The 16,126-nt window shown below is 35.3% G+C and overlaps 1 protein-coding gene across 2 annotated transcripts in view; it reads left to right on the forward strand.

The window, feature by feature from the left end:
• Positions 1–16,126, forward strand: part of LOC108906287 (forkhead box protein P1) — a 161,630-nt gene that overhangs the window by 129,460 nt on the left and 16,044 nt on the right. For both annotated transcript variants that reach the window (XM_018709511.2, XM_018709510.2), the window contains exons 4-11: positions 1,251–1,454; positions 2,931–3,119; positions 3,523–3,775; positions 5,920–6,006; positions 10,363–10,537; positions 12,620–12,972; positions 15,802–15,878; positions 15,942–16,043. In XM_018709511.2, the coding sequence (XP_018565027.1) occupies positions 1,251–1,454; positions 2,931–3,119; positions 3,523–3,775; positions 5,920–6,006; positions 10,363–10,537; positions 12,620–12,972; positions 15,802–15,878; positions 15,942–16,043 (1,440 nt within the window). The remainder of the gene's footprint in view (positions 1–1,250; positions 1,455–2,930; positions 3,120–3,522; positions 3,776–5,919; positions 6,007–10,362; positions 10,538–12,619; positions 12,973–15,801; positions 15,879–15,941; positions 16,044–16,126) is intronic.

Here is a 16,126-nt window from a genome sequence, read left to right on the forward strand (position 1 = left end):
TTTCGGATTTTCTCTGTAAAAAATGAACCGATCGGGTCACACAAGAAACCATTTTATACGTTTTTTTATTCTCTACAAAAGTCCTATTGAGAGTAAGACAATCCATTGCCAAAAAAACTTTTTGTACTTATTTTAAAAAAGTCTTGCTTACTTTGGACCCTCCTATAAAATTAAATTCAATATCCAGAAGTTTTTATAGTATCTTATTAAGAAAAGTTGACATGCTTATAGATGAGCATATATTTTTTCCTTTACTGTTTAATGTTAAAAAAATACAAGTACGCCCCTGTATAAGACCCGCGAAGTGATTTACATTACGCCTTATTTTATATTTTGTGTATAAACATAACTTGTGGCGTTCGAATTATGTCCCCCTAGGCATTAAATCATCGCCACATCCAAAGTTTTCTTTATATGTTTTTTCTCTTCCACAGAGATGAATATAATTTACTTCTATATGATGGCTTTTTAGGCCTATTTTTTATGCGTACTATAGTGATATTAAGGGAAGTGAGCGAGGAGGACAGACAAGACACTACGTCTGGATTATTTTAGCGAGTAGCGGCAATATATCTGCGGAAGGTGTACAGGTATTATGGCCGGACCATTGCTTTAAGATACATGGCTTCCTACGTTCTAATGCGGGCCTTCGTATCCAACCAACGCTTTGGAAATCAATCACATTTATTTCATGCACGAACTGGTTTAGTCTTTACTACCAAAACATGCACTACCTTTCCAATCCCAACTCTACATAAATTTAAGTACCGACTGAATAAAACTATCCAAAAACCCTCTCATCTGTGCCAATTAAAAACAGAAATAGTCGGATGGGAGGCATATTTATATCGCCTAAACAATGATCAAGCTCATGCGGTACGAAACTATTGGTCGAAATGGATTGAACGGCAATCCCAATACCCTTTCCTGTATGGACCGGACTTCCCAGCTTAATTTTGTTGCTGTTTTGCTGTTTTTATTAGTACCTGTTTTAACTTTCCTAAATGCGTTCCTGTCTACTTTTATGACCACGCGTGCAATGCTTACTTCGTGGGAATATAAAAGAGACTGGACCAGAAACGAACAACCTAAACACAGTGCTTTAAAAAGATAATAAATACTTTCTATTAAAGATTTAATAGGTCTGATTTAGTGTTCCACTTTAAAGTTACACACTGTATTACACTGTATTTATACAGGGTGTTGACTTCACCAATAAAATTAACGTATTTCGTGTTTCTTTTTTTCAGCAGGCTGCCTCCTTAGAAAAGGTTTTGAAAGAACAACAGCAGCAGATCGAAATAGAGAGGGGTTGGGACCAGGACAGAGAAAGGGACATCAAAGGTAATGGAAGCACCAGCCCAAATTCGGAACACAGGGTGCAGGAGCATTCTCCTACACCTTCGACCGACGCGCAGAAAAATCTCAGCGCCACTATCCCACCCATTCCACAGGTAACTCGATAAATACAGTGAACGATATTATGTAGTATAGTCTTTCCGATCTCAATTGAAGACCAAAGAGCTAGGCAGTATGTACCAGGTTCGGTCGCTGCGCAGCAACTCGGCATTGAAATATTTCCCATATTTATTTAGCCAGACCTATATACAGGTCTGGCTGCCTAGTTGAAGAATGCGCGCGCGGGTAAACGGCGCACAAACACAGCCGCACTGGGCTACCGACCATAAATTTCAGTTGTTGACAGATTGCCTAGCAGTGCAGTGCAGCAATGCGGAATTTGGTGTGATTCAGGTAATTTTAATTTATTATAGGCACCTTCTATTAATCATTAAATATAAATATATCAAATTATAATCAAATAATTAAAATAGAAATTTTCTACACATATACAAATTATTATTACTTTTCACTTTTAACGGAAAACTTTTTTAGGGAGGCCTATGAAACTCTTTAAATTTTATTGCTAGGCGTTTTTATACATGTTCAACTGATTTCGGAAAGACCATACCTAAACAGTATTTATTTCGATAACAGGAGTATCACTACATATTTTACTGATGTGGACTTTAACGTAAATAGACTGTAAACAATCACGCGACAGCTCTTCTACTACCGACAGACGCAGAGATATTGAACTATAGGATAACTCTTGAAAAAGTAGTTGTAAATAGTCTTTGTGGGTCGTATATGTACATGCTTTTTGATAATAAACTCACAAAGAAAAAAAATAGAGTTGGATACATTGATTTACTATTTACGAAAAACTTATAACAGTCTAAATTTCCTTAGTTAGCACAACAACACAAAATAGTTTTCATTTCATGCGTATCATTCGCGGCTGATGAAGTGGCTGAATATTTTATTTAGAAGTATTTTATTTAGAATTTTACAACTTTTTAATAGCACCTGTTTTAACTTTCTTAAATGCATCACTGTCTACTATTTTGGCCACTTAATGGCTGCATGCAATTGTTTACTTCGTTGGAAATATACACTGCGTCCCAAAATGATGGAATAAAATTCATATTTTTTTTCCATTTAGTAAGTAAAGTAAAGTAAGTAGAAAAAGATTAATAAAGAGTATGTAAGGTACGTTTTTTAAAGTACAGAAGAGACTATGATTGTTTGAAATAGTCGACATAAAAGACAATTTTTTACATTTTTTTAACAACTATGACGAAAAAGTAGGTGTAACCTTATATTGCTGAATTCGTCTTCTGAAATTATAAATTGGAAAATGGTTCAAAATTGAAAAAATTGTAAAAAAATATGTATTAAATCAGATCCGACAATTACCGACCTTACTCTAAATATTTTAAGACCACTAACTCCTGACTATGTCAATAAACTATTTACCGAAACTAAAAACGGAGAAATGTAAAACTGGAAAATGCGAGATTTACACATCTCTTAAACCCAGCTGATTGCGCTCTATGAGTTTAACGCGGTTTTTTGTTTTATTGTTAAAGAATGATGCAACGAAGTTAACTAACGAATATCCCTACAATCAGTCACAAACTCCGGGGCCTCAAATAATGTCAACACAGGCATCCAATCTCCATCACATGCAGCAACTTCTACAACAACATGTGCTGAGTCCCACACAATTACAAACACTAATGAAACAGCATTCGATATTACAACAGCAGCAACACCAGGTAAGTCGAGAATTTACGGCGATTTTATTTCGAACACACTTTTGCTTCAACCCAGTGGCGTTCGCGAAGGGGACAAGTAATTTCCGTACATAAACACAGAGCATTCACCAGTGAATACGAGTGAATCAATATTATTGATTCGTTTATAATGAACAATAACCAAGTTCTGTATATTTAAAGTAAAGTTATGTGTACGCCACTGTTTCAAACCCTTTAGTAACGCTCCAAATTGTAGTTATTCTAAAAGTGCTTCATAAAATTTGGAAAATATACTTTGTTACAAATAGGATTAACCGAAACTTGTAGTTTATAACAACGTTTTATATCCAGACAATTTCTCAACTGTGTGTATTTTCTGTCGCCGCAGAAAGCCTAAAAATATCAGAACGCCTCTAAATTTCAGCAACACCAGTTGGCAGAATTAGGAAAGAAACAGATCGAGCAGACCATGCAGCAGCTGCAAGAGCAACTGCAATTGAATCTAATCCAACAGACACATATCCTGCAAAGTACGGATAAGAAGAAAGCTTCCGGATCCTTGCAACAACTAGCTCTTCAACAGCAGCAACTTATACAACAACTACAGATGGTTCAGAGACAATACGTCGTCCATCAGGGAATTGGTATGCAACCCCTAATGATGGCACAAAGTCAAGGTACGAAACGTGTTACAAAATTAAAAGGGAAGTTCGCCGCATATCAAGACGATCATCAAGAATTTAGTTTGCTCGATTAATAAATTAATGCAATTAAGTCAATTCAATTCAATTTAACAAGTTAACGCTTTTGAAATTAGTAAACTGATTTAAAGTAATGCATGACTTGCTGAAATCGAGTATATAATTTTAATTTGAAATCAATAAGTGCTGATATTTTATTTAAAAAAGAACCAAACCGTCTGTGAATATAATTTGAAAGAGAAGATTGGACATGTAGCGTATTCCGGCGATAGGTACGTATATCCCGATCCTGTCTGTCCATTTCACCCTCGTTTAGATATTTAACCCTAAAATTTGGGCAATGCCACTTAAGTTAATTAATTAATAGTATTGATGGAGGTTTTCTTTTGTCACGTTGGTCGTCCAGTTTTCAGGAAATTTATACGATATACGCACACGGACGGTCACATCCAGGGCCGGTTCAATTTCCAAAAGTAATCGTACAAAATTGACCTGCAGAAGATACCTTGTACACCCTACAGGGTGATCACAATCAAATAATTTTGGTACCTACATTATTTATGTAGCAGTAGTAGTTATTATATTACATATTGTAAGTACCAATGTGATTTTTTGGTATATTTGAATTTGTTCCTTCAATAAAAAAAATACTTTTGATTTGAATTAATTACACAGGTCAACAAGGGTCGAGAAGCAGACACACTAATATGCATTCCCGAAGGATTTTGGTGCGCTGAATCCGAATCTGGCCGCAGGTTTTTGAGATATCCTAACCTAAAAGTGCAAAAAACACCGTTTTTCGTCATATTTGAGGTTATGTAGTAATGCCATCTATTCTTTTAAAAAAAAAATACTTATAATTTAAAAGTACAAGGCTCCCTCTTTCGAATGCCGTTGAGTTTGCTCAAATATCTTTTTTTTTTCGTTGAGATATCACATGTTGAAATTTCTAAGTTTATCAGTTTCTTAATATGCGAAAATCTACTAAGGATGTCTTAGACGTTAAGTTGATTGCAGTTCAGAAACTTCATATACAGAAACCTTTAATACATACGAACTCAAACTCACAAACTCCAAATCCACGGACCCACAAACCCCAACCCCATAATCCCTGAACTCACAAATCCCAATTCCACAAAACTCCAACCTACAAACTCCAAGCTTACAAACCCCAAGCCCACCAACTCCAAACCCACAAACCGTATGGGTATGAAGTTTCTGAATTGCAAACGACTGCTTGATGTCTAAGGGATCCTTAGCAGATTTTCGCAGATTAAAATACTGAGAAACTTAAAAATTTCAACATGTGATATCTCAACGAAAAAAAAAAGATATTTGAGCAAACTCAACGGCATTCGAAAGAGGGAGCCTTGTACTTTTAAATTATATGTATTTTTTTTAAAAGAATAGAATTACTACATAACCTCAAATATGACGAAAAACAGTGGTTTTTGCACTTTTAGGTTAGGATATCTCAAAAACCTGACGTGATAGAGCAATTCTGCTGCCAGATTCGGATTCAGCGCACCTAAATCCTTCGGAAATACATATTCAAGTTTCTGCTTCCAAAAAAAGTTAAATTTTGTTGGTCTGTGAAACAGTAATTGATATTTTTACTAAACTTTCGAAAATATGCAAAAACTCGGTTCAATGTAGGTAAGATATAAATGTAATTCAAACGGCCAAACTGTCGAAATTAATTATTACAGCTGAAACGTTTCCAGTGGCGTAGTTAACCATTATGTAAGAAAAAAATTATGCGAAAGATAAATTTTTTTTACACACATTTGCACGTAAGAAAATGTATACTTATTTCGACAAGTGACAATAATTTTACCCCAGGTGTCTGCACCAAAGCCAATTCTCAAAAAAATTCTTGGGCCGAGGACGACCGAGGCGAACGCCTAACCTTCGAGCCGGCCCTGAAATCGAGACGGACATCACGTGCGGTTAAAACTATTGGCACTTGCCCGTTCCTCTATCCAGTATCCTTTCATTGTGTCCCCCGTACCCCGTACCTCTGCGCTGGAAAACGCCTGTCCAATCGGTTTTAAACGCACGTGTACCGCCGTCATGCTATTCTTCCATTTCTAATTGATGAAATTTTTACTGTCGCACAGGTCTGAACTCTAGGGAAGTGATGAGCCCCTGGAAGGAGTTGAACGACCAGCACGTGGTCAACAACAAACCTCCTCCAGAACTGAACGGTAAGTCTCTCATATTTTTCTGTTTCGCAAATATATACGGGATGTCCCGAAAAGAGTGTGGAATATTTTACCAGCGCAAACGATTTGTAATCACTTAACCTAACAAGAAGATTGTTAAAAACGGCAATCACATTGGTTATGTGACTCGTACAGATTTAATGTTAATAATTTTCAATAATTTGTAAGAAAAATCAAGTATAATCTTTCCGATATCAATTGAAGAACCAAGAGGTTGGCAGTGCAGTGCAGCAATGCGGAATTTGGTGTGATTCAAGTAATTTTAATATATTATAGGCACCTTCTATTATCATTCATATTACAATTGCGAAAGGAAATAAGAGGGATATTACATCTCTGGGACATGCGGTACAATATCTTGAGGGTTGCTATCGCTGTACAGCAAAAAAAAGCTCTCTCAACGGTAAAAATAAACTATTTTTATTGAAAACTAAGCTTGTGAAAAAAGACGTGTTGTCGGGGCTAGTGTTCGTTGGAGAGTTGGTCCTCGTGGTGTGGAGTCGTTCGTAGAAGTATCTGGTCCTTGGTGCCAATTTGCCGGGGTTGTCTTCCGGGAACCCTGGTGCATCGTGGCGTCAGGATGGCGCTATTGACGTTGTACTTAAAAATGGGTCACTTGCGAACATGTGTACCCACAATCTAAAAGATATAGGGGCTAAACATAGCCCAAACCGTATATCTCTAGGACATAAGGATTTATCCCACCGGATATCCGACACTTCTGTTACAAACGCACATTTCTAAGCCATTACATTCACCAACATATCTGGGTTTCGCGCAAAATTTGAAATTAATAACATACTTGCCAGCTTGCACGCATACGAGACGAAAGGGAACGCTTAAGTTGGAAACTGACAAATCGAGAAATGAAACTACAGGGTGTTAGAAGTTTAACTGCCTTAATTTTAACAGATGATAGAATACATTAAAATAAACAAAAAAACCTTATATGACATGGGTCCTAAACTCGACCATTCCCGAGAAAAAAATTATCAAAATCCCCAACTTGATGTACAAATGTTCGATTAATTAAGGAATATTGACATAACTGCGCGCATAGAATACCATAAAATGCAATGTTTATCACTTTTTTTAACTTCTTTATGCTTAATTCTAAAAAATAATTAGCGTTGTAATAAATTTAAAATTCGATAAAATTCATATCGAGCAATGTGACAACGGCGCGACGGTTTATTAACACGAGGTACTAAGGTGTCCATCAACCACCAATACGCAATTCAGGTGGTATCTGGATTCGACCGTGTCGGAGTGTTTTTTGAGTACCACTATTTCCTTTTATTGAGGCGTTTTCCGGCGAGTGCGCGAAAATTGGATTTGAAAGTGTCGTGCGTGCATCGAAAACGGTAGTGGACATTTTGAGCATATGTTGTAATTTGTTTTGTACTGAATTTTGCTTTTTGGTAAGTACCTAAATTATTTTTAATACATATGATTATTTGGACGACGTGAATATTTGGGTACTTTAATTACATATTCTTCAAATACGCAATTTGAATAAAAATTAAGTTCCTGTTTTAAGAGATTCATAATTACTAAAATTCGAGCTAAAATTTAAGCACAACACTATCTTCGTACCACAAAATCGATACATTTTATTTTATTTATTTAAAAACTGGAAAACAATTGTCTTGAAATTTACTAAATGTTTCACAATAATAGCTGTTTACATTTTTTCCGTAGGACAAGTCATGCTGAATTAATGGCAGTCAAACTTCTTACACCCTGTATCGAGAGCTCTCGACTCTTTTTTCTTTAACGCCATATACAAAGACGGAAATGGGCGATATAGGCACTGTTGACTATTCATTGGCTTAATATGTCCAATTCTCTTAATTTTTTAAAAAATAATAAAATTCTAAAAGAACGGTCTTGAATGAAATTTAGACAACTTTTAACTCTTCGTTTTATCTTGAATAGTTCTGGATATCTGGAAAAACAACTTTGAGGTTGCTAAGATTTATTCGTCCGCCTATGTTTATCTGATTTTTTTCTCTTCTAGACGTACAACGGAGGACTGGTAAAATATTACACACTAATTTCACGACACCCTGTAGAGCCAACATCTTATGTTTAGGGCTGTCAGAACCGAGCCGCGGGACATAGGCGTACGCATTATTTATTAAAAAGCAACTAATTAAATTGTCTACGATACACCGCCATGAACACCAACGGATAGGAATTAACTACGCAACATCCGCACGATAACAAAGCAACAGTATACTTACGTGACGTGAAAGTGAAAAGCATTCTGTTGACCCGCTTGGCACGCCATTGGATTGCGGCTCTCTCTGTCAGCCTTACTTATGTTAAAACTAATTCCGTACATATAAAAAAGCTAAAACTCATTTGAACAACTTCTAAATTTAAACTATTGGATACAAAGCTACAGCTATAGAAGATATTTGCGTTTTAAGGGTCCAATGATCCCTTCAAATATTTTGCTAAACAGTGATTCCATAAAAGTGTTCATTTATTTTCTATACGTGATTATACGCCGTTTGATAGAATTACGGAAAAAATATTCAACGGAAAGCGAATAATATTTTCTCTGATATATGAACTTCAAATATTTATACAACAATCATCAATGGCTTGAAAATATTTTTTGAGGTCAACAGACTTGTTTTGTAAATCAAAGGTTTGGAATGTAACAAAAAAACATTTAAATATATTACATTTAGACTGTTCTCTCTAAAAATATCGCGAAGGAAACAGGAAAAAAGTGAAATGTGTAACTGATCTTGTTGCTCTGTATGTTATTGTTATATAATTGTCTTATATGAAAGGGTTTAATGTATATTTTCGCATGTTCTTACAACTGCTGAGTTTAAAAAAGAGTTATCAAAACAACCGAAGATGTATACCAGCTGTAAAACCAGATACAATAGGTGGATTCTAACTTTATGAATAAAAACTTGCACGAAGGCAAAATATTTATATTAATATTGTTATCACCGAATAATAACTACAGTAGGCCTTGGTTTCCCGTGCCCGATGTTATGACTAGTAATAACACAAAGTCAGCGCAAAAGTTGGGCCTCAATGTGACCCATAATAGTGGTGTAATATTTCTCGATATAGGGAAATAACTATAAAACACACTTGACGGACTATTCGCGAAGGCGTTATGGTGAAGCGGAATGCATTATCAATATCTCAAATACTTCGAAACATATAAAAACTACTTTGGAAGTCTGTTACATATTCCGCGACTCAAACAGGCATAAAATTACTATAAAATAAGGCGCATCAACATAATATTCCTTTTATTTCGCCAAGGACGAAAAAATATCTCCCGGAAACCCAAAAATATATAATCGAAATAATCAGAAATGAATATTCAACCAAAGGGATACTTTACAGTGACTAGTGATCGAAAATTTATAAAACTTCTACTTTTAGATTCGAAAGATGCGTAAATTTTTTAAACCTTGTAAAATTAATGTTCATCACGGGCGAAAAAATATTTCTCGAAACTTATAAAATTAATTTTCATACAAAAAGATACTTTGGTATTTCATTATCGGAAATATGTACTTACATTTTTTTATTCGAAAGTTATTTCCCGACAACCCAAAAAGTGCCGCTGTGAACAAAAAAAAATATTTCCGAACTAAAACGTTTAAAAAGGTTTAAAGAACAAGATTAGATTGGAAACATTTTATTGTTCACAGCTGTACAATAGTAATCAAGATCAAAGAGCTAGGCGGTATGTACCAGGTTCGGTCGCTACACAGCAACTCGGCATTGAAACATTTGAAAAACTTGTTCCCATATTTAGCCATACCCATATACCTACAGGTCTGGTCGAACTAAACGTGGAGGTGGTAGTAATGCATGCCCAGTTGAAGAAAGCGCGCGCGGGCAAACGGCGTACAAACACAGCCGAACTGGGCGACTGGGCCATAAATTTCAGTTGTTGACAAATTTCCCAGCAGTGCAGTGCAGCAATGCGGAATTTGGTGTGATTCAGGCAATTTTAATTTATTATAGGCACCTTCTATTAATCATTGGATCGTACTCAAAAGGTATAATAGATACTAGCAGGAATGAATTTTGGACTAAAGTTACAGTAACTCAGTTAATATACTTAAAACTATTAAATTAGGAAGCTGCTCAATTTTTTTATATCAAAACGTTCCTTTCATATCTATATTTCAATAATACTTTTATTTCACCAAGTACGAAAAAATGCGGCCCAACAATCCAAAAAATATGACAATGAACAAAAACTTAATGTACAATCTAAAAAATGTTTAAATACGAAAGTTAAGAAATTTTCTGGGTCAAAACAATTTCTCTTCCTTTTTTTTATAGAAAACTCTCCGGGTTTACTAGGTTTAGCGCCTAGTAGATCTAGTAGAGATGAACCCTTAGACGAGAAACCTGAGAGGACCACAACTCCTGACAGGGTTCATCATCTCTACGGACATGGCGTGTGCAAGTGGCCAGGATGTGAAATCATCTGTGAAGATCTACAAGCATTTATAAAGTAAGTGCATTATACTTTCTTTCAATATGTGCCAAGAATCAATCAAAACCTTATATTTGTGGCATTTCCTCAGGTTATTGTAATCTTTGAATATTGTATTTCAGGATTTCTTTGAGTATATTAAAAATTATACTTAGTTTATTACGTTTACTTTACTTTAAAAGCATTTTGAAAATTTTCTTAAGAATGAAATAATTGTTTTATTATATTATTATAAAAATAAATTAAGTAATCAGTTGTTTACAGTGTCTCCAAAAGTAATCTATCAGTTAGATAATTTAAAAGCATCATTTATAAGAGAAATGCCAATAAACTGCATCGCCGAAAGACCCGAACTTAACAAAAGTTTGTCCATAAATCGGAATTTATTAGGATTTACATTGTATTAAAATATACTTACAAAACAACGCGGAAACTGTGAACAGCATTTAATAAAAAGTTATGTGTTTTCTGGGTAGGGAGGGTGTCATGAAACTGTGTAATTGTTTTGTTTTTCTCTTTTCTCTAAATAAAAATTAAAAATAATAACTAATCCACAGTAATATTAAAAGATGGATCTCTGCATAAGCAAAAAGAGAAAAGCCGGTTTCTAAAAGGAGTGTCGAGTACATTTGTAATTAATAAAATGAGAAAAGTTTCGGAGATAGTAATTTTAGAGGGCAAAAGCGATCAGAGGCGGCCATAAAATAATTTGTGTCAAAGTCAACATTCAACATTAATTTTGTCTTATATTTAGCATTTTATGAGGTGATTAATATGTAAAAGAAAGGGGAATTAACTAAACCATCAAATTACAATATTTTGTCGTCTTCGTCTTTTCGCGACAAAAGAAAAAGCGACCTGGAATAAATTAAAGAAGACGTCGTGGTTTAAAAACTCTAATTACGCTATGTTTAATTAATATGCAAGGCGTTTGATCGCCACGTTGCCAGATTTAAATGTTAATCTTCCGAGGAGTCTTTATTACTTCCTCTTTTCAAAGGGGCGATCGCGATCGACAGTGGCGCGGGCAGGAACCCCTATATTAAAACAGAATCCCACTTTTCTACTTCCTCTGCCTCGCCATTATTTTTTTTTATAAATACCTAATTTACCCCGAAAAATATAGTTACCGCGCCACATCTAATATTTTATCAGTCAAAAATAATGAATAAAAGAAATTCTAAATTTTTAAGTGACCTTCATTTCGCGAAAAATGATCGTAAAGCGATTTAAAAAAACAGCAAATTGAAACCAAAAAAAGTATTGCTTTTAACGACGATAAATAAACGTCAAATCATCGTAAATACGTCTTTTTGAACTCTCTCTCTTGAACAACTCAAATTAAAGAGAATGAATGAAACTAAAATTGCTGATTAGTGCGTCAAAAAAAGTATTGAAGCCCCTTGACTTTTTGAAAGCTTAGTAAATTTTTTTTTGCTGATAAAAATTTTTGACTTTCAGATCCTGAAACTAGAAACTTCAAGTTTTAATTTGCTTTTCCTTAAATTGTTCTACGACCATTTTTCGCGGACTTAGAGCTTCTTGAAAATCACCTAAAAATTTAGAATTATTTTTATCCTAGTTTCTAAGTACTTCAATTCACAATAAAGATCTATGAATTTTGATATTAAGAATTTGTTATTCTAAGATCGAAGATTATGTTTCTTCGCACCAAATTTAATAGACTGAAGTAATTTCTTTTTTTTTTTTTCAAAAGATTAGCAAAACAAAAGTAAGGCTATTTTTAATACACAAGATCTTTATGAGTGAAAGCAAAATTGCTACATATTTTCGAAGGTATAATAAGTAAGTTATCCAAAGACGTTGTCCATAATTTGTTTGTGAAAATGAACTTTCACAAACAGTTTTCCATGTCTTCACAAACTATTCCCTTTCATTTAAAGAATTGCTGGCTATTTTTCACACACCGTCTTTATGAACACTGTCAAACATTTTAGAAGTATGGCAAATAAGTTCCCCAATGACGTTTTCAATGATCTGGTTGTGATAATCTTTCACACGCATTCCACGTCTTCACAAACTATCCCGACTCCTCCATCGAACTTAAAATACACCCATCCTCATCTCCCAAACTTTCAGGCATTTAAACACGGAACACACACTAGACGACAGATCGACTGCTCAAGCCCGAGTCCAGATGCAAGTCGTATCCCAATTAGAACTACAGCTACAAAAGGAAAGGGATCGCCTCCAAGCGATGATGCATCATCTTCATCTATCTAAACAAATGGGGTCGCCAGATCCCCACAAAGACGCGTCAGGAGTGTCTTCGGGGAAAATGCCCGTCTCCGCGTCCTTACCCCAACCCCCCGTTTCGATGGGTCCCATGGTTTCCGCTGTGAGGTCACCAGTTCTTCATTCGCCGGCACCAAACGTAGCCGGACCCATTCGGAGAAGGTTGAGCGATAAGTCTGCGCTGTCTTTGGCCGGGGGTAAGTACTTTTTATCGTTTGAAAATTGCGGCAATATTGCAAATTAATAATGCGATAATCAACGGTTCCGTTTTCGAAAGGGTCTTTTATAGAGGGTGGATGGGACACAGTGCCAGAGCAGATAGTTTTAAATGGAATTATTTGCTGTAAATGTTATTTTATTCTATTCAAACGTATATACTTTCATCAAACTATGTGAAATATTTGCGGTAATCTATAATTTTTCTTAGAATTTATATTATTTGTAAATATATACAGGGTGTGGTGTGTATAATCTATAAAAATTAAACTTCAGCTTCCTAACGATATTTGTAATAGAAAAGTCATATACGAAAAGTTCTATACTTGCGTTTTTATTTTTCGTAAATCAAAGTTCAATTATGGAGCAAAATATTTTCTCTGAAACGGTCCTGTCCGTGTGCTGTACGATGAGTTACGTGCTGTAGATCAGCCGCGTAAACAAATCGTCGTTGAAAGATAGAAAGATACTTCTCAATTTTTGGGGCATTTTTCAGTGCAAAAGTACAAACTAAGAAAAATAGATATTTAAAAAAAAAAACTGATATTTTCTTATTATAATAATTAATAGTGATTACTATCTTAAATGCATTGTTGTTACTGCAAGAGTTCGCAAACAAAATCACATCCGTAAGCATCTATAGTTGCCAACTGCGTGCACTAAACAAACTCCATTAAAATATGGAACAAAATGAAATAAAGCCTACCATTTCTAGAGAAAATGTTGAAATTGATCCCCATTAGCGAGCGTGAATACAGGCATGGCACCGATGCGCCCAATTTTGGCGAATATTTTCCCAAATTCCAGGTATTCCCCTAATTGTATCAGCAGATTCAAGTATACGGTTTCGCAATTCTTCCACCGTAGCAATTGGAATATTGTAAACCAATCACTTCAAATGACTCCAAAGATAAAAGTTCATCGGAGTTAGATCGGGTGACCGAGGTGGCCACGGTACAGGACCAAAGCGTCCAATCCCTCGCTGAGAAAACATTTCATTCAGAAGTGTCGTTACTTCTCGAGTACTGTGTGGAGGAGCCCCATCTTGAAGATAAAACATGCGTGCCCGAACTTGTAATGCCATATCGTCCAATAATTCAGGCAAGCAGGAAAGTCTACTTGATTGGCACATTGCCGTAAAAAACATCTGCAAAAACGCATTCGTTGATCACAATCCGGGGGTATTTGTTGAACTGGTTGCAGATGATAGGGGTGCAACAGCTGGCGCCTTAAGTGCGATGTACGGTACGAGATGAAGTTCCTATTTGCTGTGCGAATCGTCGAGTACTAATTGTGGGGTCTTCGTCAAGATTTTCCAACACTGCATCTTCAACATTAAGGTTCACTTGCTGACCACATCCTTTTCCTCGAGGAATAACACTTCCCGTATCTCGCAACTGCTGAACGCACTGTAGGATTGTATTTGCACATGGGGGGTGACGTTATGGCCATCGTTCCCGGTACAACATAGTCGCCGCCAGCGCATTTTCTCCGGCTGCACCATACACCAACACCGACACGTTCAGAAATAGTAAATGCATTGTTTTCTCGGTTCATTGTAAAACTAGTTTGTGCACAAACTAAAAAATTAAGCAAAGTAAGAAATAAGAATCTCGTTTTTAATGTTTTTACTTCTCTATAAAAATTACACTGTCACTATCGAGGAATTACAAAATAAAAACTTTTGTCTGGGATCTTTCACTTTTTAACACCGACGCTTAATATTTAATAATTACGTGAATAATGAATTCAATACAAATACAAAATCAGTTGACTGCACAAATTTTTTGACAATGTTACCTAACCTTGTTTTAGTATTACTAGTATTAGATTATACCGACTTAAATTATAAGGTTGCATCTCGGGTCACATAAAAACATCTCCAAAGTTTTTAATAAATAACACAGGGTCGGCCTTCATTTTCGTTGAATAAATGCACTTTAATTTACAAAAAAAAACGCGAAGATAGAACTTTTTCGTATTAGAGTTTTCTATTCAAATCAGCATCAGGAAGCTGTAGTTTAATTTTTATAGATTATACTCGCCACATCCTGTATACAATCATTTGACCAAAATAGTCAATGTTGTATTAAACAAACGATACATTAATATCTGATCACTGATAGATCCAAGCGTGTTAAAATAAATGAGTGTACTTCGGGAACTAGAAATATTGATTTAGGCGTACGTCAGGGATCCGTGCTGGGTCCATTAATATTTTTGCTATATGTTAATGATATGGTACAACATTTTGACTCTTCCGCACTAACGTTGTTTGCTGACGATACGTCTCTAGTGATCTCGGCACGGACCCTCGAGGAACTTACTGCAAATTGTGAAAATATTATTTTGTGAAGTGGTGTGACTGCAATAATCTTATTGTCAATATTAAAAAACAAAAGTTCTGTACTTGCGATACCTTAAAATCAAATGTTGTACATTTGAAGCAAGAAATTTTTTATGCGTATATCCTCGAGACAAAACAGATGTATCATTGCATGTGAAATAGACACGAATCGGTCTATATTGACCCCAAAAATCTCATGTTACGCTGTGTCCCATTCTTAATTAAACACCCTGCGTATAATTCACTGACGTTTACTCTTCTTTAATCCTCAAAAAAATGTTGAAATATACTATTTTTCCCCATGCTGCTGTACTAGGCTTACCGTATATGCTTGAAAGAGCTGGACTTGACGTACAACAAGGTACTTTTTAATTAAATTACTGTGACTTTAATTTCAAATCGTGAGAATTTTCGAAGCAATGTCGATGCATGTGAGGGAAATCATAAATTGTTATAATTTCAGAGATCCAAAGGAATAGGGAATTCTACAAGAATGCTGATGTAAGGCCCCCTTTTACTTACGCGTCTTTAATCCGTCAGGTAAGTTTTGGAGTGAATAGGAGGAATATTGAGTGAAATAATCGTTTCTCACTGTATTTTCAGTCGATTATAGAGTCACCTGATAAACAGCTAACTTTGAACGAAATATACAATTGGTTCCAAAACACGTTTTGCTATTTTAGAAGGAATGCTGCTACTTGGAAGGTATGGTGTGATTCCAATTTTTGATAAATAGTAATAATCACAATTTTTTTAATATCTATAGGGATATCGTCATGCAAGTTTTT

The sequence above is a fragment of the Anoplophora glabripennis genome, unplaced genomic scaffold (genome assembly GCF_000390285.2).
Source record: "Anoplophora glabripennis isolate ALB-LARVAE unplaced genomic scaffold, Agla_2.0 scaffold32, whole genome shotgun sequence".
Classification (NCBI taxonomy): Eukaryota; Metazoa; Arthropoda; class Insecta; order Coleoptera; family Cerambycidae; genus Anoplophora; species Anoplophora glabripennis.